Source organism: Gorilla gorilla, chromosome 1, assembly GCF_029281585.2.
Source record: "Gorilla gorilla gorilla isolate KB3781 chromosome 1, NHGRI_mGorGor1-v2.1_pri, whole genome shotgun sequence".
NCBI lineage: Eukaryota > Metazoa > Chordata > Mammalia > Primates > Hominidae > Gorilla > Gorilla gorilla.
In genome coordinates this window covers 98,803,301-98,828,481 of record NC_073224.2, presented here as the reverse complement: position 1 = coordinate 98,828,481, position 25,181 = coordinate 98,803,301, and the positions used below count along the sequence as shown (strand labels likewise).

The 25,181-nt window shown below is 49.2% G+C and overlaps 1 protein-coding gene across 2 annotated transcripts in view; it reads left to right on the top strand.

Annotated features, from left to right (window-relative positions):
* Positions 1 to 311: 311 nt before the first annotated feature.
* Positions 312 to 25,181, top strand: part of KIRREL1 (kirre like nephrin family adhesion molecule 1) — a 105,397-nt gene continuing 80,527 nt past the window's right edge. For both annotated transcript variants that reach the window (XM_004027019.5, XM_055362962.2), the window contains exon 1: positions 312 to 675. In XM_004027019.5, the coding sequence (XP_004027068.3) occupies positions 624 to 675 (52 nt within the window). In that variant the 5' untranslated portion in view covers positions 312 to 623. The remainder of the gene's footprint in view (positions 676 to 25,181) is intronic.

Genomic DNA, 25,181 nt, shown 5'->3' with positions numbered 1-25,181 from the left:
CCAAGACTGCGTCTATAAATGGGAGGGGGTGGGGTGGCCAGGGGTCCTGTCGTGCCTGCCCCAGAACCCACGACGGTCACATTTTTCACCCTCTTTTGCCTTTGCCCTCAATTCCTTTCTCTCTTTGCTCTCCTTCCATCTCAGTTCCAGCGAGGGGGGTGTGTGTGTGCGCGCGCGTTGCGGGGGGGGGGGCAGGGGGAGGGCTCGTGGAGGGAGGCGCCGTCCGAGGGAGAGTAGACGTCAGGCGGAGGGAGGGAGGCAGGCAGGCAGGGAGGCAGGGAGGGAGAGAGGGAAGGAAGAGAAGGGGAGAGAAAGGGGGAGCAAAGACCGAAAGAGACCCAGAGAGATACAGCTTGAGAGGAGAAATAATTAAAGGGGGAGGGCGACCGGGAGGAGAAAAAGGACTGGGAGGAAAGAGAGATAAAGAGAATCGGAGGGCAGGGAAGTGAGTTTGTGCGCGTGAGTGTGCGCGCGCGCGCGTGTGTGTGTGCAGGGGAGGGCGCGGGCGGGCGCGGGCGGGCGGGGGGCGGGCTCCCGGGCTCCCCTCCTCCCCAGCCCGCTCCTCTGGCTCGCTCGCCAACTCCGGGCCCCAGCCGCGGGCGGGCGCACGGCGGGCGGACAGCATGCTGAGCCTCCTCGTCTGGATCCTCACTCTCTCCGATACTTTCTCCCAAGGTAAGGGCCCCCAGCCCACCCCCGGACGCTCGGCTTCCCCCCGGGGCCGGGGCACTGCTCCCCCGGTGAGAGAGTGCTGGAGTGCCCCGCGGCCCGCGGCCAGTCCCCGGGTCCGGACGCCACGAGGCGGGGGCTCGGTCCGGGCGCAGAGCCCTGGGGGAGGGGGCGCGGAGTAACGAGGGGCTGGGGAGAATGAGTTTGCCGTTGATTTGCCCAAGTTGTTTCCTCTGGCTGCGCGGGAGAACCGAGCAATGGGGCCGCGAGGGCTGGAGGTCCGAGTAAAACGGGGAACCGAACGCTTTCTCTTGAGCTTCTGGCAGCCCTACCGACCCTCGCCCTCTGAGGCCGGGGTTCCGGACGCCTGAGTCCAGCCTAAGGGCAAGGCTGGGAAGAGGGTGGGATTTCGGATTTCGGGCGAGGCGGTGAGCGAAAAGCTGGGTCCCACCTCCCGAAGATGTTGCTAAGGGGATCCCCCTATTCCAGCCCAGCCCCTCGGGGGTCTGAGTCTGAATCACGGCTCCAGCCTGCCTGGGGCTGCCCCCTCTAGAGGAAGGGAGGGGTGTCTCGGCGCCTCTAGTGGGGATTTGGAACCCCTGCCCGCGGAGGCTCTGGGTGGAGAGTGGAGTTCCACATACAGCTTCAGGCCCGCTTAATACAGAGGGGGGAGCTCACGGGGGCGGGGGCAGAGGCGGTGGGGGGAGGGGGCTGACACTCTACTTGGGCTCAGGAAAGTGTTGCTGTCTGGGGCTTATTTGACACTGGCAGGGGAGAGGCTGGGAGGTGAGGGAGGTGGTTGGGAGAGATGAGGATGTCAGTGTATCCTGGGCAGGGCTGGGGTTGGGGGAGGGAAGAGGGCTGAGGGAACCAAGGGTCCAGACTGCAGCAGGGACTGGGGTCTGTGGGAGTTGGTTCTTGCCTCCCAGGTCTGACTCTAAGGAAGACTGAATCCTGCTGAACTCCTTCCCTCCCCAAAAATGGAGCTGACACACAGAAATTGACACACAAACACCGTAAAACACTCACAGACACTGAGACAGACTACTCACCTACTGAGAGAGAGACATCCCCACAAACATCCCCCACACTGAGACAGACACATATACACAAAGACACTGAGACATCTGAGGAAGACAGATTCCTCCCCCAGATCGGCACACACTCACGCATTCATCCACCCTAATGTTACAACTATACACAGTACATGTATGCAGGCGTTTACAAGGACAGGACACACGCTCTCACAGAAACCAACCCTCTAGCAAACAAAGAAACTTGAACAGACATTCATATGGGCAGACACCTATGGAGATGTACAGACTGCAGATGGAGGAGGTGTTCTCTTTTAGGGGGTGTCTGGGAATGCATCTGGGTAGCACAGCCTCAGGCATTATTGCCCTGCTTTCTGTTCCCTTCCTGCGTTTGTAGGTGGGATGTTATGCTGGACCTTTCCTCTCCTTGTCGGGTCTCTTCCCAGTTCCGAAGGCAAAGCCTGGCTGAGTTGGTGGGGGCATGTCTTGATTCATTTGTCCCCACAGGGCACCCATGCCAGCCCCCCAGCACACACTATGATATGGCAAGGGCACACATCTGTGGTGTGAGCCAAGAGTGGGAGGTGGTGCTAGGGGAAAGGAGGAGGCCTGGCCCTGGGGTTGGCAGGCCAGGCCAGCCACTTGGCAGAAAGTTGGGAAGATGACTTAAGTTCTGACTTTGTTCAGCCAGGCTGTTGATGTCGGGGAGGAAGGGGGTGAGCCATGGTGGTGGTGGAGGGGGGTCATGTTGGTGGTGGAGGGGGCCCCTGGGTCAGTATTGGTCTATGTTGGGGGCAAGCTTATGTCTGTCCCTTTCATACAGCCCTTACATGTCAGCAACATGGATACAAATGAGTGTTAAGGAACAAAAGCAGCAGTTAGCAAACAGGAGAGACATGTGGATTGAATTGGGGACAGAAAGAAGTGTGTGTTGTGTGCCTTTCTCTCTTTGGAAAGGAGCGAGTGGCTAGGGAATGCTGAGCTCCCACTTCTCTGCTCCAACAGGGGTGAAAGCAGGACCTGGTGAAAGTATCTGGGGTTGGCGGAGAGGATACCAGAGAAAAGAAAGGGAGAGACTAGACAGGAGGGGAGGGGAAATCACTAGTGAGTGTTGGGGGAAGCTTGGCAAGGGACTGGGGAGGAGGCAGAGAGGGAAGGAGGAGGGGTCTGGGGAGACTGGGACACACATGGGGGTGGAGAGCTTGGCAGGACCCCCTTTCCTTAGCCTCCATCCTCAGAAAGGAGCTCTAGGTCAGGGACTGGGGCAGTGAGAGAGGAAACGGAGGGGGGCGCTACAAAAGGGAGGAGGAATGATGGTGGGGGAATAGGGATGGGGGAGTAGGTGTCAGCAGGAAGCCATAGAATTGAGGGGAGCAGAGAGGAGAGGGGAAGGGGAGATTCAGCCTAGGCTGAGAAATAAAAATCGCATTTTAAAGAATTTCAATGGGCTTCATCAATCTTCATTTTTCACTAAATAATTTTCTGTATCTTATCTAAATGAAAACCATTATCCTTCCCCCCGTTTCCATCATGCGCCGGCTCCACAGACTGATTGCGCCGAAAATTGAAATATTTATTCATTTTCTGGGAGATTTTCTCGCTCCCTAGTCTCGGGGAGGAGAAATTGAAAAAGAAAGATTATAGCTAATCAGAGCAATGTGGGATGACAGGCCGGCTCGGGGCGGGAGCTGCCTCCGTGGGGGGGATGGATGTGGGGGCAGGAGAAAAATAAGCCCATCCAGCCCGCAGAGCTCCCCCTGGCATTCCTGCCACAGCTTTTGAGGGGAGTAAAGGATAAAGGGAGGAGGCCCGAGGGCCTCCTAAATTCCCAGGATTCAACTCCCTGAGTACAGCTGAATCCTGGCAGAGAACAGCAGGTCTGGAGAGTAACTGGACTCTCCCCTTTCGGTGCTACACATAGACACATATACACACTTTAGATGTCCCACTTCTGCCCAGAGCAGGGCGCTGAGGTTGGGGAAGAGTCAGGGGAGACATGGCAGAAACCAGGACACTGGGTTCCTCTCCTTGACCTTGACTGGACTCCACTTTCTGCCTTCTACTCACTTAGACCCAAAGGGAGGGTGTGAACCAAGTACTCAGTGCCTCAGCCCTGGGCCCCAGAGCACCTGGTCAGGAGGAGGAGGAGGAGGCATCCAGGCCTTCTCGCCTCTGCTCCTTCCCACAGCTGAGTGGTTGGTTGTTCTGGCTCTGCCTTTGGTGCTCCAGTGAGATGGGAGGAGGAAGCCCCACCTCTGCCCCCTTAGGACCTCTTTACATCCTTGCAGGGACTAAGTCTTAATTTCTTTTATCCTATAGTTTCTGGTGGTAAGTGCCCCTTAAATATCTGATCAATTGATTGATTTGATGAGTGCGCTGCAGTGCTGGAAAGAGGCAGCATTCGATGGCTATTAAATCACAGACTCGCATCCAGCTCCCACCTCCACCATTTGGTAGTGGTAAGCTTGAACAAGTCATGTACATTCTCTGTGCCTCAGCATGCTCTTCCAGAAGTGAGGATGGAAGTAATACCTCATAGGGTTGTGGTGGCACTTGAATATGTTAATCCATGTAACGTACATGGAACAGTGTCTGGCACAGCGAGAAGTGCTCAGTAAATGCTTGCTATCTTGACTTTGAGGTGAGACATAGATAGACAGGCAGTCGAGTTGTCTGCGCTTCCTTTTCTTCTCCCTATGATTCTTTGTGGTGTGTGTTTTCTAGCTCCACCTCCCCAGATTCTTGGTCCTGGGCTTCAGTAAGCGCCTTCTTTGTATCTCTCATGGAAAGAACTATGTTGTGGCAGACCCAGAAGGGGAAACTGACCCCCTTCTTGGAGACCTCAGAAAATATCTGGGGAAGGGATTTGAGGAGAGAGAGCAAAAGTGGAAGAGGTTGGCACTTGAGTGAGAAGGAACCAGAGCTCTTGTGTGAAATGAGGAGGGACACTAGCCCCGAGGTGGCAGCATTTCAGAGTCTGGAAATAATATGGATCATTTATTGAGCCCTGTGTTAACTACTTTATATGCATTATCTAATTTAATCTATGCTACAGCCCCCCTGAGATTGGCTGTGTAAATTATCCCCATTTCATGGATGAGAAACTGAGATTTATTTATTTTTTTAGATAGGGTCTTGCTCTGCTGCCCAGGCTAGGGTGCAGTGGTGTGATTATGGCTCACTGCAACCTCCTCCTAGGCTCAAGCCATTCTCCTACCTCAGCCTCCTAAGTAGCTAGGACCACACACACCTGGCTAATTTTTTTTTTTCTTTTGGAGAGATGGGTCTTGCTAGGTTGCACAAGCTAGTCTCAAACTCCAAGGCTCAACCGCTCCTTACATCTCGGCTTCCCAAAGTGCTGGGATTATAGGTGTGAGCCACTGTACCTGGCCAAGAAACTGAGGTTTAGATACATTAAGTATCTTATTGGTAGTTGTAGGAACCAGTGGATCCCACAGCCTGCACCCTTCTCCTTTGCCAGATCCTACATGCCAGCAGAGACTGATGCTGGGCTGGGACAGGGATTTTCCTGGTCCATAGCAGAATGAGAACTAGGAAGAAAAGGGAGTGAGTATTTCATAAAGGTAAACTCATTCAAATTTAAAAAACAATCCTTTATTCTGAGATTCTGTCCTACATTTTTTGGTGTTAAATTGTTTTTCTTTGATGATATGATAAATCTAGTAAATGACTTTTTTCAAGGACTTGGCAAATAAAAAGGTTTGTTTCTAATATTAAACACAGCCTTACAGGTCCATGAACTACAAATTTGGGAATTACTCTTGTTCCATGCAAGGCTGACTCCTGGAGAGGCCCAGAGCCATACAGAGGCAAAAGCAGCACTGAGAAGGGGTCTAGGGGATAATCCTGAGACCAGGATCTCCCCAGGTGTCAGCTGCCAAATTTGTCTGGTCCCTGGTAGTCTGGTAGGATTGGAGGCTGGGGTCTTAGATGGCTTGTTCTAACCCGCCTGGGGAGGCTTTCAACCCTCCTTCTTAGCCTGTGCCCTGGGGAACTGCCTGGCCTAGGGTGGTGAAAAGTGATTGTAGGAGGTGAACTCCATACCAAAGCATCAAAATTACCTTTTATTGAATTCCTACAGTGTGCTTTTCAGGTTAATGTTACTCCCATTTTATAGATGAAGAAACCACAGTTGAGAGTTTCAGTAACTTGCTGAAGGGCATACCTGAGGTGTTAGATCCCAGATTCAACCCCTCTTTTGTCTCCCTACTAAGCGCCATGAGTGCCCTTCAACCTGCCTAGAAGAGCCACACCCTGCCTTTCTTAGAGTTAAGGCAGCTGTGGAAGGACAGGAGGGAATCCTAGGCCTTTTTTCCTCTCCTGGTGCCTCACTCAGCTCAGCCCCCTTCCCTAGTTCTCAGCCCAGAAATCCCAAGGCCACATCTATCTCCCTGCCTTGCTTTGATGATCATTTGTGAAGCAAAACTTAGATGTCAGGATACATGTTTTAATCAGTGGGGCTGGGACCAGTAAATAATGCCCCTTGTCAGAAGGAGGTTTGGAAAGCCTCAATCCTTTTCCTCCCACGTTTAGAGTCTTTTATCTTTGTACCTGTATGGTGCTTGGCAATTTTAGCAACTTTTCACATGTACCATTTGATAGAGAGATACACTCATCCTATGATGTAGGCAGGATAGTTGTTTCTCCATTTAATAGATGAGAAAACAGAGACCTAGAGAAGTTAAATAAATTGCAAAGGGGTGGCAGTTGGTATGGAGGGAAGGGATGGGGACAAATTCCTTAATCTCCCCAGTTTCTGGGAGATGTTTCCATCTGAGGCTAGAGACATTTCTCTTCATATGTCCAGAGATGAGAAAATTATGCCCCTTCCCGACCTACCAGTTCCTGTCTGGTTTCTTCCCAGGGCCTCTGGACCAGTTTACTTGGCAATCTCCTGGAGGGTTCTTTGACCTGGAAAAGGATGGGGTGTGGGGGTGGGTTGTCAGCAGTAGAGGAGAAAGAGGCTGTCATGTCCTTGATCCTCAAATGTGAAACCAGGGAGGAGGAAGAGGCAATTTCAGAAATCAGGAAAAATAATGGGCTCTCTCAGAGTGGGGGAGAAATCCGTTCACTTTTGTGAAGGGCAATTTTGTATTTTACATGCATTAGTAACTAATTCAATACTGACATAATTGTTGAAGTTAGGTGTTATCCCCATTTTACAGATGGACAAACAGGGATCCAAAGAAGTTAAGCAGATTGTCCAAGATGATCCAGCTAGTAAGTGACAGAGCCAGAACTAGAACCCAAGCAGGAAAGTTGGGGTGGGGGCTGAGGATAATTCCTAGAAGGAAGACTGCACACCTACCTGTTCTGCATTACTGCTGCATGCAAGCGTGTGGATGCAATCTCACTGCATGCATATGCATATGTATTCACACATGCCTTCATAGTGCAGCTATACATGCACCCACTTCTTATCCCCATCCCCATACACATCTGGACAGATATCTCTCATCTTTACCCAAGCCCTTTCAGTCACCAGAGCACTAGTGTGCAACAGTAGTACATTTTTGTGAGTCATTTTTCTTCCAGCCATAGCAGCCCTCCTGTGTCTTTAAAGGCACTACTTTTTGCCTTGCCTTGCATGCCCTGCATCCTCTCTGATAGATGCACAAACTGTGAAGTTATGAAAGTTGAGAAAGAAGCTTGGGGTTCCTCATTCTGTAACACTGGTCCCTCTCCATTCTGTAGCTCCAGCTCTTATACCTTCCCACGTCTGATTGTCAGACAATGCGAACCTAATTAAGTTCTCGGAGCATCCAGGATAAAAGCTGCTCTAGCTCGCAGACACCACTGAAGTATGACACTTTTCTTTCTTCTTTCTATCCCACTTACTCTCCCTCTATCAGCTGACTCCAAGCTCCCAGCTTGTCCTTCCCTCCATATTTAATTTATTCAGCCACTTTTATTAACCTCTGTTGTCTCCAGGGGCTGCAGTCCTCATCCCTCTCTGCCCTCCTTGAGCCCATTTAACAAAATAGGCATCGTATTGAAATAAATGAGCCTTGCAGCCAGTCAACCTCCTCAGGATTAAGGGTAGAAATCTCCAGAACTCTCTAGCAAATTCCATTAGTTTCCCAGGAGAGAATGCTGCCGCTTCATTCCTTTTGCAATCTGGCTCTGGAAGGTGATGGGAGACTCACCCAGAATGCTGTGGGTCTTGGGTTTTGAGGCAGAGAAGGGATAACAGGAACCCGAGTGTCTGGAGGTGTACTCTGTGCCCAGCAGGTTTATCCCAGGAAGCTGTCCCATCCTAGGTCCGCTTCAGAATCGACTAGGAAATTGGATGCCTTTTCTTTTTGCCCCTTCTTTCCTTCTGAGGCAGTCTGAGGAATATATCTTCACTGAAAGATGTGTGGAAGGAGGAAGGACTTTTGTTCCTTCATTCAGCGGAAGAGAATTGTGTGCTTACTGTGTGCTGGGCTCCAGTGTTGCAAAGTGAATAATGTACTAGATCTCTGCCCTTGAAGGTCTCACTTTGTGATTTCAGTGCAAATTACTTAATCTCAGTAGGCCTCAGTTCTCTCTTTCACCAAATCAGGAGAATTATTTTTTTAATCATCAACTGTACATTATTATATGCAAAACATACTGGTAGGCATTATGTGGACCAAAAAATATGACAGCAGGTGGTCCTTCCCTTTTAAGAAACTGAGATATACATACATGAAGACTGCTGGTGGTGCAAGGTGTGGAGTCATTGGTGCCGTGATAGCAGTGTGCAGGTCAGAGAGCTAGAGAGTCCAGAGAAGGGACTTTGCTGTGGGCTGAAGTGACCAGGAAGGGCTCCGTGGAGGAAGTGGGGCCCAAGGATGGACAGGACATGGATGTGGCAGGAAGAGGCAGAGCCTTACCAGATGGGCCAGACTTCCGGAACCAAGATGTTGCTGCTGGGATGTGTGGCGGACACTGAGGCCAGTTGGACTGAGGATTTGGGTTGGTTTGGGAGAAACAGATGAGATGATCCAGAACGGTAGAATGGGGACAGACCAGAGGAGGCTTGGAAAAGCCAGGCCAAAGACTTCTTGCAAAGACTCCCCTGTAAGAACTAGGGAGCAATGGATTTCTGTTTTTTAAGCAGACAAAGGGTGTGTTAAAAACAGGTATAATCCCCATCTCATTTCTCACCAAAGCCTCCCCTCCTCTTAAACACCTCTTCTACTGGAGACGCTATGGAAATTTGTAACCCCTCCAATTAAAAACATGAAAAAAACAGATAACCAAGGTTTGGCCAGGCAGAAGTGAGCAGAAAACCTTAGAGAAATACCAGCTCTGCCTTGGGAAGTCTCAGATCTGTGACTTGAGCCAGAGAGACTTCGGAAGGATGAGGAAATCTTTTCCTCTGAGAATACTTCAGTATCAGATAAAGATGCCTGGAGGCAGAGTTCAATGGCAATAACTGCGAGGAGAGCTCTGCAGCCTGACTCTGAGGCCAGGCTCTTTGTTACCTGTCCCCCCCAAGCTTGGGCCATGTCTACACTGCCCAGAGTCAAGGGGAGCCATCTGGTTCCATCAGAGGGCCCATCCGGGTTTAGTCCCTTCAGGGTCAATTCTGGGCCATTTCCACTGGTCTGTGGCCTTAGATACATGTGCATTTAGGAGCTGAGCCTAAAGATTCTTAAAACCTCTGCTAGGAAGTGAGCTCTGATTTTTCAGATGGAGTCCTTTGAAGAGGGTCCCACCAGAGGGGGTGAGAGCATGTGTTCAACTTATGAGCATTTTTTTTTTAAATGGCTGTGCTGGGCCTAGGCCTGGGAATGAAAAGGTAGGTAAGATTTAGTCCCTGTTCTTGAGGCACTCTCAGTATGGTGTGGGAGATGGATGTATAAACACATATTGACAATTTTATAAGATAAAGGTTGTGAGAGAGGTATGTGAAAAATGCTGAAGCCTAACCGTCCAGTGAGGGGGAGCGGAGCAGGGAGCAGGGGCAGGGAGGGGGCCACAGATGTGAGGCTCAGGGGCTGCGGGGCCTCTGGAATGCGGTGCCACGAGATATCCAAGCTCTGGACAATCCCCGATTGTACCCCCTGCTCCGGATGGAAGGAGCCGAGGAATCCGAAGGAGTCAACCCTGGTCCCTCCCAAGGATTATGATTTCCAGGAACAAAGGCAGTTTATATAAAGCACACTTCCCCCAAATCGAATCTCCCAACCTCTTGTGTCCAGTTCCGTACTCTCCACCCCCCACTCCCACCCGACAGAGCTGATTTCTAAATTAACTTTGTCCTTGTAATCAGCTTAGCTGAGTTTTTTTTATTATTATTATTTTTCCTCCTCCTTCCTGAATTCTCCCAGGAACAGCCCGGGGCCCTGCTCGCTCCATTACCCAGCATTGTCAAGCCATGAGGTGCTTTTAACTGCTTCTTCCCATTCGATTCGCTTAACTGGGAGGTTATCAAAAGGAAAGGAGCAGAGATGGGCAGGCAGGGCAGAGGAAGAGAGAACATAGTAGAGAGAGAAGGCATTTCAAAGGAGCAGAAACCCAAGGCTAGGCAGGCTGGCAGAATGAAGCCTCTGAGAGAAGTTGAAGTTTTCATCTCTACTCCCGAGTCATCCAGAAGGACATTTCATCGAGACAGTGGGACTCCTGGGTTTTAATCCAAAACCTTGAGGAATTGACTTGCTCCTCTTTGTCTCAGTCCTCCCCACCACTCCCCACTCTCCCTGGAAATCTACCAGCTTGACACTGTGGGATGGGATGGGGGACTCCCAGAGGTCCCACACTCCCCTTGATGCCCGACCCTCCCACACACACACTCGTGGCTGGCTGTGCTGCCAGCGCCAGAACCCTCCAGCATTCACCCCCGGGGCAGCTACATTGTGGTTGATGTTGGATCCCGGACTGACGTGCCTATCACACAGCACACATCTGGGAAGTCTCCCTTCACCAGGCAGTGGGCGAAGTGAGAATGCAAACTCATTTTAATGTCAGTTTGAGCCAAATATAATTAGAAAGGAAAATCTCTGACTTTGAAAAAAAAAAATCTAATGCATTTCAAAGCCAAGTTGAAATGACTTCTGGATTATCTGCACCGCTGCCACTCTCCATTTATGCAGAAAATCGAGAGGGGAGCCTGTAAAGTCTGTGCCTGAGGGATTTAGTTTGCACACATTGCCTTCGGTTTCATGCCAGGGTCATGTTTTAAGACTGGCCTTTTTCAACACAACCCGGTTCCTGGAATTGGGAAGCACCTAGAGTGACCTCCTCACCAGGGGGCCTGTGGCAGAGTCAGCCTCTTTCTCAGAGGGGCTGCTTCTGTGTGATCACGACGAAGTCACTTACTTGAAGCCTCAGTTTTCTCATCTATAAAATGCAAATGATTACGTCTATCTTCTAGGGTTGTTGTGAGGATTGAATGAGAGAATCTATATTAAGGAACAGTATCTGGAATACAATAAGTACTCAATAAATTATAGTTGTTATTAATATTGCACAGTCCTTGCTTTTTACAGTTTAGTCCAAGGCAGATCTTGAAAAAACAGACAATAGAAATGAGAGATGAACAAAGAATAGGCCAAATACAGATCAGACTGTTAACTGGGCCAAGGAGGGTGACCAGTGATGTAGGTAATCCTTGAGCTCTGTTCTCTGGGGTTCAGTGCAGTGGGAGCTTTAGGAGGCAGCACAGTGTAATGGAAAGCACTCTGGTTTAGAATTAGGTCTGTGTCTTGGATCTGGAAACTGAATGCTGTTTTGCCCTTTATGAGTCTCAGTTTCCTTATCTGTAAAGCAGAGTGATAGCACCCACTTTCCTCTTTTGTAAGTCCTGGAAAAGCACTCTCATGACGGTGTACAGTAAGCTTAACCATCATAATTAAACCCTGTCTTTCAGCCAGGCATGGTGGCTCACACCTGTAATCCCAGAACTTTGGGAGGTCCAGGTGGGCGCATCACTTTACATCAGGTGTTTGAGACCAGCCTGGACAACATGGTGAAACACCGTCTCTACTAAAAATACAAAAATTAGCCAGGCATGGTGATGTGCACCTGTAGTCCCAGCTACTCTGGAGGCTGAGGTGGGAGGATCACTTGAACCCAGGAGGCGGAGGTTGCAGTGAGTGGAGATGGTGCCACTGCACTCCAGCCTGGGCCACAGAGCAAGACTCTGTCTCAAAAATAAATAAATTAATTTTAAAAACCCCTTTCTTTCCAGGTTTCAACCCAGTGTGTTAGAACAATGATTCTCAAACTTTAACATGCTTACAAAACATCTGGGGATCTTGTTAGAATGCAGATTCTGACTCACAAAGTCTGGGGTCAGATGGAAGTTCTGTATTTGCACCAAGCTCTCGGGTGATGCTGATGCTGCTTGTCCTAGGACCACACCTTGAGGTGTTAGGGGATGCTTTCCTTGGGGAAATAGATCTTCAACGTTCTAATGAGAATCAAAAGAAAATAGAATTCATTTAACTGAATTCAGTTTTCAGCCAGCTTAGTTGTATAACAGCCCTGATGGATCATTGATTTGGGAGCATTGATATGTTTGTTTTCAGGAAGCAGCTGGTGGGACAAGAGAGTGCACAGAGCTTGCCAGCACGCCCATCCTTAGCCCCAAGATTGTCTTATCTAAGCCCCTCCCTGCCACCTCACTAGCTCCATGCCATCCCACCCCACCCTGCCAAGTCTTCACTCAGGCTGCCAGCTGTGGAGTTGAAAAGCAACCTGCTGGTGTGCTGGTGGAAACTCATCCATATCGGAGCCAGTCATTTCCACTTTTTTTTTTTTAATGAAAAAAGTCCTCATAATTCATCTCTCAATGGGAGATGTGCGGGAAAGCATTTTGACAGAGCTTCTGGTCTGGGCCTTGACCCTGTTGGCTTTGGCTTAAAAACTGGGTCATGAGCAAGTTGCATGATTTGGGAAGGAAGGTAGGTCATAGACTTAATTGGGTGCATGATTTGGGGGAGCAGTGGGGAACTGTCTTCTGGGCAGGTCAGCATCTCACACTCACATAGACCTCATAATTGTTCAACCCACATGATGAGCAAACTCACTCTCTCCCTCCCTTCTCTGCGCGCAGAACCCCAGGCTGTAGAGGGAGATCCGCGGGCCAGAGGAGAGAGACTGCCTCCCTTCAGGGTTCCCTGGTTCTGTGAGAGAAGCCTGGTCCTTATACGTAGGGAATCCTGTCCACTGGGGGAAACAGGAACTCCCATTAATTTTCCTTCACCTGCTCTTCTCCCTAGAAAATCAACACACATTTAGCTATCTGCAAGTGTGAATGAGAACACAGGCAAAGTACGGATGGGGCGAGATCAATAGATTGGGCTTCTTGGAACGCAGAACCTGCGGTGAGAAATGAAAGTGGAGTGATGATTCCTTAAGAACTTCAAAATGGACTCTCAAAATGTCTCTCTTTAGGTTGGACTAATTTGAACCAACCCAGAGACATCAATGTTTGTCCTTTTTCTGAAGAGAATGGAATTCATTAGTACTCTCTGCTCACTCACTTTCATTTCAAATACTCCCTGGCAAGCAGGAAGTTGTTCTTTGTGTCTAACCTGAACCTTCCCTGCTCCTGCATGGAAATTGTCTGATTAGGTATTGTAACTGAACACATCTCCAGTCTTCTCTATGTCTGGATAAATAACATTTTCCACAACAGGTTTATTTTCTCATACTTCAAGGCAAAGCTCCTTGTAATAGAGAAGCAAGCCCAGAGAGGTCATAGGCGAGACTGCCTCCTGGGCCCCACGTGAGCCCGAGAAGTTTATCTTGTTAGGGGTCAGATTTGCTTTCCAGCAAACCACCAAGGCTGTCCTCCTACAGTATCCCCAGCCAGGACCAGGAGAATGATGTTCACAAGAACCTGGCTGAGTCACTGTGCCCTTACCTGTCTAGTGTCCCCTTCTCAGCCGCTCAGAGCAGCTGGGGGCTGGAGGACTCTGGTGTCCTTCCCATCATTTCTAGCCGATGGCCTGAGGGACCCTCCTCCTCTCTCCACGGGAGCCAGGCTGAGAGCAGTGCTGACATCTGCTGCTGAAGCCAGCACGTAGGAAAGTGGGCATGGGGGTGATGGCAGAGGTGGGCCTGCCTCACAGCCAGGGCCAGTTTTAGCTTAGGAGCAGGAATGTTTTCCTCTTGGAATCACTCAGAGGTGTCCTTGCCCCGCCTTGCCAGGGTGGATCCCAAGAGATAGCAGTGTAAGCAGAGAGAGGAGGGGATGGGGTCTGTGGGATGGGGTGCCTGCCTTTGGGGATCTCCTAGTCTGATGAAGGAGTGTGGGCATTTTCCTGGGATACTGAACCGTATAAGTGCAAACTCAACTGTAAACTTGAACTGGAGGCAGGAGACTTGGTTTCTGTTACCAGCTAGCTAATTATAATGGGGGGACATGGGTTCCCATCTTCCTCAGTGTATAAACACCTATAAAGATCATTTAAATAAGGGAAGATTTTGGACCCTGTTGTGCATCTGCACAGAAGAGGATAGAAAGAGACACGAGCTGGGTCATCAGCGAGGGAAGTTTCCTCAGAAGGGGTGGAGGGAAGGGAACCTGGGCCCAGGTGTAAGGAGGACACCAGGTGGAGCCCATGAGAGAAGTGAAGACGATTCTTATAGGGGTCTAATAGAAAGGGGTGGGGCCGGAAGGAGGTCGCCCAGTGAGGGCTATGTGGGCTGGAGGGTCTGGAGGCTGAGAGCTGCGGTATGGCTTTGTCAAATGTAGTCCCTGCAGCATTCACACTGGCCAGGTGACATGCTTTGCACACACACAGGCAGAGCCCCCTGACACCTCAGGAGAGGACTGGGGTGGAATGTAAGCCCTCTGAAGAAGAAGAGCTCGTGTGTCTGGGGGGAGAGTGCAGCATGGGCAGCCTGTCCTGGAGTTAAACCGGGCTTCAGCTTGGAGCCTGCTTGTGGGCAGCCTGGGTTTGCTTGAGGATAGTGCACCCTTTAAGGGTAGGAGGGTAGGACAACTATGGCCCGGAGTCCTGGAAGTGCAGCTGGCCCTGCAGCTGGCCATCCACCAGCAGCCCCCGTGCCCTGGCTTCTCTCTGCCCCCGAGCCAGATGCTCCCCGCTCCTGCTGTCCTTCCCTGTCTGTTGGTCTGTCACTCTGCAGGAGTGAAGTGCGCCCTGCTCCTGAAGCATTTGGAGCTTGATAATTTGTGGATTATAGCTAACTCTCGATAAAGATTCCCCTAATTGCTTGGCTCACCTCAGGTTCTATCATCAAAGCAAAGCCGGGAGGCCCCCCTCTCGCCCTCCTTTTCTTTTTATTATCTCTTAATTAATCATTCTGGCTTTCACACTTAGCAGATAATTACAGTCTCCTGGGCACGCAGCTCATTTTCATAACCTCCTGCTCCTAGCCGGCAGCTAGGGGGGTGGGGAGGAAGAGGGAGAGAAGGGGAGAGTGGGAAGAGACATGTTGGAGGAAGGGGGCGGGGCGCAGTGAGAAGAAAGGGACACTTGGGGTGGTAAGGCAGCCTGGGAGCCAGAACCCCTGGGCTGCCCAGCAGGCCCCAGGGGTCTCTGCCAGAAGGCAGGAGGCTGTGCCCCCTGGGGAGGCCTCACCTGGTCCACAGTGCTGGCTGCTGGCACAGGCTTTATCCCCTGAGCTCCCCTGGCCTGCCCTAGGGGTACAGCAGGAGATGTGTATAGGTTGGTGGCCAGAAAGCTTAGTGAAGAGCAGGAGATAGTCCCTAGTGAGGTTCAGTCAACCGTGTGCTGGGAAGTCGAGAATCGCTGTGATAGGGAAAGGAAGGGCAGGGCCACCATCACAACAGGACCTGGACCCTGGCCTGGGAACTTTTCTGTTTGGGGGGAGCAGGACACCTCTCCTGAGGCTTGAGCCCCTGGAAATGACCAGGGAATGATCACTCAGTAGTAGGATCAGATGAAGAGGGAAAGGGCTCGCCTTTACTCAGCACCATGTGGGAGCTGCACCAGGTGTTTCACAGTGTGCTCACCATGCCCGTTTTAGAGATGAAGAAAACCGTGGCTCAGAGAGAGCCAGTCATTTGTTCGAGTCACAACAAATTAAATCCAGGTCTGTCTGGTTAGCTGTAAAGGTCGTGTTCGTACCACCCAATGGCCCTGTCTCCATGGGGTCAGAGCACAGGACAGGATGTAATGGAAAAAGGGAGGGAGGGGACACCATTCCTGCTGGGCCCTCCCCTCTGGACCCAGCAGACGGTCAGCTCTGCTGTCACCTCGGGGCTTTCCTTGGGCTTTCATCCCAGAGATAAACAGAAAGGACACCCGTCCAGATGATGAATCGAGAGGCCCAAGAGACAGAAACCTTTGCCCGTGAACTGGACACACAGTTGGACCAGGGGACCCTGATCTCTAGTGTGTCTCGTGTCTGTCCCTCGTTCCTGTTCCTCAGTGGTTCTTTGTGGCCCAAGCTTCTTCAGGTCCCCGAGAAGCGGATGGGGGACATGGAAAAGTCCTTCTTTCCCTGGACATACTGAATTTTCTTTCCTGACCCTAGTCCAGTGTGCCTGGTTTTTAGAATTAAATGAGTTGGATCCTACTTCTTTGCCATTAACTAGCAGTGACATCCTGGAATATAAACTTTGAGTCTCAATTTCTTCATTGGTAAATGGGAATCTTGAAAAGACTGGTGACAGTATATGCAAAACAGAGCCTCTGACCCATGATAGGTGCTTAACAAATGGTGGCTGTTGTTACTGCTACCATTATTATTACCACCATACATGAAAGCACCTGGCTTAGCAGACAGCACATAAAGCAAGTTAGTTTCTTAACAAGTTTGTGAAGGAGGGAGGGTCCTTTTGTTCTACTTCCTCGAAAAAGGAAGGAAGGCACACAATTTCTACCTTGTGCTGCTTCTAGGGTGTGCTATTGAGAAAAGTCATGGCAGCCTGTTCTGGTGTAATTCTTCTTTCCACAAATAAATTGCCTGTTCAAGCTGGGGCTGCCTCTGGCTGAAAGCTCATTGGCACCCAGCTCCAAGCAAGGCTGATCTTGCCTCTGCCACCTGCCAGACCTCAGATTGCCCACCTCAAGCCTGTGTGCCAAAGGGTTAAACATAGCGAGTTAAACATAAAAGGGTTAAACATATCACATGGCTTGCAACTTCTGACTCAGCTTCTGGTTTCCTGGGCATTACAATAGGAACATCTGTATTCAGGAGGCAGTATGGAAAGAGCACTGGATTGCAGGTCTAGATGTGGATTTTAGCCCCATTTGTGCCTCTACTGGAGAGACCTTACTCAGTGACCTGGGCCTATTTTCTTATAAAATGAGAAGGTTAATTTCCAAGATTCTTTCTGGCTGCACAGTTTTCCAACTCCTTCCCATCCAGTGAGAGTTCATGAAAAGGACTGGCTCTTCCTAAATGAGGCCCTGGATCTCTCTGATTTGGTTTATGAGCCAAGGCCAGAGGTACTGATTTCAGAGGGCCAGAGCAGGGGTATCCCAGGAGCAGTGTTTGCTCAGGAACCAGGGTGGAAGCAAACATTTCATGCATGTTCAGATCTGGTCTGAACTTGGGGTAAGGAGAGCAGGAGTCCCTACCACACACACACACACACACACACACACACAGCACACAGTCCTGAGAATGTCACACACATGCATACACACACACACAGCACACAGTCCTGAGAATGTCACACACATGCATACACACACACACACAGTCCACACACACACACAGCACACAGTCCTGAGAATGTCACACACATGCATACACACACACACACACACTGTCCTGAGAATGTCCCAGCCTGCCCTGGAAGGTGGGGACCTGGACCAACGGTGTGGGTGCTTGTGTATGCATGTTGATAAGAGTTTCTCCCTGAAGAAACATGCTCTGGCTTTGCCCTGAACTTTAGCTTTGGTCTATGAAAAGGTTTTGCTGAATCTTGTGGGAACATAAACATTCGGCAGATTTCTTTCCCTGAAAGCTATTTCTTCTCTTTTTCTGGGAACTTTTGCCAGCAAGATCAAGGGCCCTCCACCCTTCCCTCCTCCCTCCCCTTTGCCTGAGACACCCAACCCCCTTTCTCCTCCTCTCCTAAATGAAAACAAAGTTAACTGGTGTGTACTGGGAATCATTTCAGAGCAAACTGGGCCAGAAGAAAGGAGTAAAGCAAACAGATAGCTCTCCCAAGAGGAGAAATTATAAGAAGGGAAGGGAGGAGAGAGAGAGAGAAAATAAGCCAATGGCATCAGTGGTGAAAAGTGAATTCCAGACATTTAAAATTCTTTTGGTTTTAATCATCTCAGAGGCTGACCAGAGCTGAGCTGTGGGGGCAGGGAAAAAATGAAAACCAGGGCCCTCTACTTGGAGCGGGCTGGAATCTCAGATTGTCTGCAAAGACCGATAGCCTTCCTATGCAAGCTGCTCACTCTTCTCAGCCCAGGCCCTCATGACCTCCTGTGTCTGACTGCAGATGGTTTACCGCCTCCGGAGAGCCCATCCTGACTAACCCTCTCTTTTTATCTCACTTTACACTCGGTTTTCAGGCACTGACCTTTCAGTTTTCCAACCGGATTGCAAGTTCCCCAAGGCCCTGGATTATGTTTTGTTAAAAGCAAAACTAACAAACGACAAACCAAAGCCTCTTTCATAATTATGCCTTGGTCCCCTGCGTGAGGGTTGGACCCTCGGAGAAGCCCCAAGGCCTCTTCCTCATCTGTAAAATGGGCTGAAGAGCTGAGCCCAGCCTTGAAGAGACTCTAGAAGGAACCGGGAGCTGGGAGGAGCCTAGCGGCTGGTGCCTCCTCTGTGCTGTGCTCTATTGGGCACTTCAGGATTCTCTCAAGGCTGCCCTGTGGGAGGGGTTGGAGGCATTTCGCTGAGGCCTGGGGGAAGTAGAGGGTCTTATTGTCCCCTTTCTCAGGGGTAGGGCTGGTTGGCAGTGGGTGAAGCTCCTGGACACAGGTGGCTGGGAGATGGGATGGGGGATTCCAGGCTCTCTCCTTCCCTGGGCCACGGTGGGTTTTAAGGTGAAGGAGAGAACCAGGAAATCTTGCCAGCTGTGGAGAGGTGATTGGTGGGAGGACAGGAGGGCAGCAGTGGGGGAAGGAGCCTGGAGGAGAAGCAGGAGGCCAGGCAGTGGCCACGAGGACGTAGTCACACGCAGAAGCCTCCTTTCCCTGGACCGGGTCCCCTCTGTGCTCAGCATCTTTCTTCTTTCTGAGCTCCCTCCCCCAGCTCTTCCCCCTCAATGTTGAGCTCTCAGTTTCTTTCTCCATCGGGAGGCAGCTCTCTTCCTTCTCATGACCACCAGCTGTTTCTCCCACTTTCCCTCAAACTTTGATTCCTGGGCCTTTGGACTTAGGTCTGTTTTTCACAGTGTATCTCCCACCTCCTGCTTCCCTTCCCCAATAAGATTAAAAAATGTAGAGCTTGAGGGTAGATTAGAGTTGACCTTAGAATGGGAGTCAGGTGACCTGGATTTTAATCTCAACTCGTCTTATTGGACTGCTTTCTCTTGGGCAAGACATGTGCTTTTTGGGGCCTCGGTTTATTCAGTAGTAAAATGAGGAGCTCCGTAAATGATGCCTGAGGCCAGATGCTTTTCACCTTCTGGAAAAAAGAGCAAGATCTGGAGTTCAGACTGCTCAGATTCAAGGACCTGTCACCTCCTACCTGTGTGACCTTGTGCAAGTCACTTTACCTCTTTGTAGGAGAACAGTGGCATCTACTTCATGGAGTGATGATAAAGACTGCATTAAATAACCTGCATAGAATGTGTCGCTTGGTACCTGAGACGCTGTAAGCCAGTGGTATAAGTTAGCTCTTATTGTTAAATCCTAACCGTTTTTTGGTGTGGTGTAATAAAAAGAGTCCTGGATTTGTAATCAGGGACCTGAGTTCACATTCCATCTTCCTTTCCAATTGTCTGTGTGACCTTGTGCGAGTCTGTTTCCCTAATACTTTATAACATGGAATTCATAAGTCCTGTTTTGCCCCTCACTGGGAGTTGTGAATATAAGTTAATGTAAAGTCTATAGGGGCAAGGGCCTTCTTTGTCTCAGCCTCCCATTACCCGCCTAGTGCATGGGCACTCAGCAAATGTGAGATAAATGATAATTAGTGTAAGATACTAATCTATGAACAAAGAAACTGAGGCCCAGAATGGGGAAATGACTTGCTTAAGCTGGACACAGCTAACCGTTTGTTGTTGGGGCTGTCCTGTACATTGGAGGATGTTTAGCATCATTCCTGGGCTCTACCTACTGGAAGCCAGTAGCACCCCAGTCTCCAGGTGTGACAATTTAAAATGTCTTCAGACATTTCCAGATGTCACCTGGGAAGTAAAATTGCCCCAAGTGAGAACCACTGAGCTAACCAGAGGAAAAGCTAGAACTGGAAATGAAGTCTTCTGACTCCCCTTCCATAGCTTTTTCTAAAATGCCACACTGCTGTCCATTTCTCCCTTTATCCCATACCTCATAAAATTAAGAGAGAGAGGTTTATGTTGTTGAGGATGAAGTAAAGTATTTTGTCCTCTAGCCCATTTCAGAGATAATTAATTTCCACATAAGCTGCGACTGACCTGTCTGTCCTGGGTTAGGGCTAAGGAAGGAGGCAGGTGGCAAAGACAGTCACCTGGGCAGTCCACTAAGCAGAGTGGATGGAGGACCTGACTTCCCCTAGAAGCATGTCATGTTTGTGATGAGGATTCTGGACGATCTACCACATCTCCACCCCGAGCAGATAAAAGCAGACTCCTTGTGGTGCCAGACAGAACTGTTTTGGGTTTCAGGTGCCTATGGCTCCCCGTTTCTTCTCACCTTGCATACCCCACCCCGTGCCCCACAGTAGCTCTGAGAGGACCTAGGGCATCGTAGAGTACAGTTTGAAAATTACAGATTTATTCCAACCCTTGAATGTTACAAATGAAAACCAAGACTCAGAGGGTAAGTGACTCGCTGCCCCACAGCAGTGACCAGAGCCACAAGTTCCACCTTAGTCCCCTGCCCTTGCTCCGCAACCAAGGTATGTGTACACCTCCCGCCGACTAGAAAACTGCCACTTCGTCTAGGCTGTCTCCACGGACCTCCCTGCCTCCCCTACCATTCCCCACTGCACAGACAAAAAAGTCCTTTCTGGGGTGGGGGTGGGAGTGGGGGTGGTGACTTAAGGAGCTTACTGTCCATTAATTGCTGGAGGAAGGTGGTGGTCCCTGGAGGATTTTAGGTGACACTGCTCCTGGGACTGTCAGCAGATCCCCCACCTTCCCCAGAGATGCCCTTGTTTTTCAACCTCTGCCCCCATCCCTCCTAAGGGGCCTATTCTTGCTGTCATGGCAACCAGGGGATTAGGACCAGTTTGGAAGCCCAAAGATATGGGAGAGGGCTTAATAAGAAGGCAGGTGGAAGGAGGAAATGAGAGAATGAGGTGATGATAAAAAAACAGAGCTACGTGGGGGAAGTGGAGGGCAACGAGGAAGGTAAAGGGAAGGGGGAGATGAGAAAGACCTCACTACAGTAAGAGAGAAAAAGGAGGGAGGAGGGGGAGGGAAGAGAGAGAGAGAGAGAGAGAAACCTCAACTTTTATTTAAAATCAGAGAGCAGTTGTAAGCCTGGAGTTGTTGCCATGGCAACAGCAAAGAAAAGAAGATAGAGAGCTTGTGAAGCCGTGAAAACCCAATAGGGGTAAATGTTTAAAGCCAGGAACAAAAACCATTCAGAGATAATTAAGTAACCGGCCGCAGGTTCCATACTCCTGCCCATTGTCTGGGACTCTGCCTGAGATCCTAGCCTCCTTCCCATCTTGCCTTCTTCTCCCACCCTTTACTCCTTCCCCTCACTCACAAGGATTTCAAAGCAGCAGCCAGGGAACATCCGACCACCCTCCCTGTAATCTTCTTTCCTTTAGCGAGGGACTGACCTGCTTACTCCGGTCCCAGTTCCTTAGACTGACACTGGGCGAGCTTTCTCTCCTTCACTATTAAGAGAAATATAGTCTTTATGGCGGGGGAGGGGGGAGGAGGTTTTCGTCAGATAAATGGAAGAACTTCTTGACGCTGAATTGCTAGATGGATAACTAAGTTGTGGACTTTTCTTTCCTTCCTTGGATACGACAGGCAAGGCCCACCTCTGTGTTAACTGCGGCCCTCTAGATCTCTGAATTGCTAGGATTCTTGGGGTCTTCCTCAGAAGGGGAGGTGCGTTCTCCTCCTTCCGGTGCTTTACTGGGACTATTTAACTGTGTTTAATGCTACCACTAATTCCTCTTTGAATGCTTCTTAGGATTTTTCCAGCAGGCTTAATCTTCCCAAGCCTCAGGATGGCCACAAGCTAAGCTGATACTTTGGGGGTTAGGTGTACTCTGAAGAAATTTTTTTTTATTGCCAAAGTACTCTTTTCTTTTTCAAATGAGTTTCAGAAAGTCACTTTACTCCTACCCCAGACATCACAACAGCTGGCTGGCCCCTCACCCCATCTCCTTAGGGAAATAATCTTTTGAGTCCTGCCATACCTTCAGTGTCTCCTAAGAAACTGTGAGTATCAGAGAGGGCTGTGATGTCCTTTTCTTCCTCTCATCTCTGATGCAGTTCTGAACTGGGGGCCAAAATAGCTAAGTAGGAAGAGTCCTGTTTTGCACCTGCAGCACTCCCTCACTCCTGCCCGCTGTTATCACCCACCTCCAGTCCCTTCCTGCAGATACTCTCAATGTTATCCTCAGACTAAGCCAGACCATTGGAGAGTTGGGAACCAAGATGGAATGGTTTTGGCCCCTTGAAGAATTGCTTTTACTGAACTGAGCATTTGGTGCTGTGCCACCAGCCCTCACTGAGGAATGCTTTAAGGAACAGCCCTGTGAGACTCCTTACTGCATTTATGGTAGGAATGTTGTCCAGGACATGGTTCAACACATCACAGTGTCCTTTTATGAGGATCCACAGGAGAAAGTTCCAGAGCTACTTTACCTAAGCCTCTGGTTCATTTTTTTATGGTTACTGTAAATTGTATCATGAATTTTGAAATTTTCCTCTTTGCACTGACTGCTTGGAAGCTCAGAGCTAGACCTTGTAGTTCATCTCTGATGAGGCACTTAGGATCTTATGGCATATATTTAGTATATTAGTTTTACCCCAACTTCAATTTATTTCTCTTGTTTTTAGTCTCTTTCCCTGCTTCCCTAATCACCACCATCCCCATCCCAGTGTCTAGTTTCTTCTCTTATTTTTAATATCATTGACCGAATCTATGTATGCTGCTTCAGATTTTCTATGAAACAAGTAAACTAATTGAGTTAAGATCTATAAAACATAGAGCATAGTGCCTGACAAATATTAAGAAAGCAGGCTGGGTGCGGCGGCTCAAGCCTGTAATCCCAGCACTTTGGGAGGCTGAGGTGGGTGGATCACAAGGTTAGGAGTTTGAGACCAGCCTGGCCAACATGGTGAAACCCCATCTCTACTAGAAATACAAAAATTAGACAGGTGTAGTGGCATCTGCCTGTAGTCCCAGCTACTCAGGAGGCCGAGGGAGGAGAATGTTGTGAACCCGGGAGGCAGAGCTTGCAGTGAGCCGAGATCTTGCCACTGTACTCTAGCCTGGGGGACAGAGTGAGACTCTGTCTCAAAAAAAAAAAAAGAAAGCAAAGAAAATGTCAACTACTATTTTAAGTAAACAAATAATACAAATTGTTTCTAATCTTTATTTTAGAGATGTTGCAAATATGGACCAGAGACTGCAGAAAGCTAGCCAGATCAAAGGCCACCAGTTAAAGGCAGTAAATATAGTTAACTCCCAGTTGACCCAGTAGAAGAAAGAGCCTTGACCTGAGTAATACCCAGCCACTGATTTTTTTTTAATCTTTTCTTTTTAACTTTGGGATGCATCATGGTGATAATAATGATGATAAATAATCAGATTTGCCTTGCTTATTAAAGTTGACTTGGTCTGCTATTTAAATGAGTTTCTAATTCCCTGCTCACACCAGACTGACAACCGAAACCTTCTGGGTGGCAAAGGGAATCAGCCTGCCTGGGATTAAGATTTTTCCATGGTTAATCTCCAAAGTGAGGAACCTACATGTGAGTAATTGAGAGGTGACAGCATTTCATTGGATCAGTTTTGCCTAGTCAGACAGGGAGAGGGCTAAGCCTTGGAAAGACAATAGGGTAAGACAAGAGGAGGTTGACAGAGTGTGACTTCTATCCATTTCTCAGCCTTGCTTGCACAACCTGCCCTAGCTCAGGTGAGGTTGGCCCTGCATTCTTTGTCTCTTGTTTGCTCATTTCCAACAAACCTTTCATTTGGTCCAAGGGTAAAAAGAAAAAGAAAAAAGTCGCCATGACATCTCTGTTTTGTTCAACCCCACATTCACGGAGCATTTACTATATGTTAGGCACTGTTAGGTGCTCTGGATGTGTCAAGTCCCTGCGAGCTCCCTTTCCTGCGGAGGGCAGGTTCCAGTGGAGACACTCATCATTGCACGCACGGCCCAGGAAATGGGCATCTCCCTGGGCAAGTTCTCCTCATTTTCCTCCTTTCCTGCTTCCTCCTTCGTTTCTCAAGGGCTCTCTTCCTCTCACTCTTCTCTGTCATTCCCTCAAGGTCTTTCTAGCCCTTCTTAGTTTTCTCTCCTACCCTCTTTACCTTTCCCTCCTTTTTAAGATCCTTCTTTTCCTTTTACATTTTCAAGGGCTTTCTCTCTTTTTTTTTTTCCTATTAAAATACATTTTTTGCCTAGCGCAGTGGCTCACGCCTTTAATCCCAGCACTTTGGGAAGCTGAGGAGGGCGGATCACTTGAGGACAGGAGTTTGAGACCAGTCTGGCCAACATGGTGAAATCTTGTCTCTATTAAAAATAATACAAATTAGCTAGGCATGGTGGTGGCGCCTGTAATCCCAGCTACTTGGGAGGATGAGGCAGGAGAATCGCTTGAACCCAGGAGGAGGAGGTTGCAGTGAGCCGAGATTGCGCTACTGCACTCCAGACTGGGTGACAGAGTGAGACTGTCTCAAAAAAACAAAAATAATAAAAAATAAATTTCTGAGAAAGAAAATAGTTTCTTTTTTTTTCTATTTTTGTTTTTTTTTTTAAACCTCTTTCCTAATTACTTACAAGGAAAAAAAAGAAGGCAGCCCTCCCTCTCAATCTCTCAGTTCTTTTGCTTAGAAGACAAAAGATCCTTCAGAATTAGAGAGGAAGAGGGGAAAAGAAAAAAAAAGATTCCAGTTAAAAATCTTAAAAATCTTCATCAGGGTCAAAAACCTGACAGAAAAGCTTTGTTTGAAGGGAATGTGAAGGGGGAGGAGGAGGGAACTGGCAACCGGCAACTCTCAACCTCAAAAGGCAAATATCTTGAGAGTTGAAGGAAATCTGGAGATAGTGAACACTCCCATTGAAGTAGTGGAATAGCTTTGATTTCCTTTTTAGCCAGAGAGTCTTGTCCTTTTGAGGCTGGTGGAATATGCTGAGAGGAAGAATTGGGGGGGTGGGAAGCATGGGGAAGCAGGAAACTGCCATTTTAATTTCACCCTGGGTCAGAATTGTCAGGAGTTAGGGTGA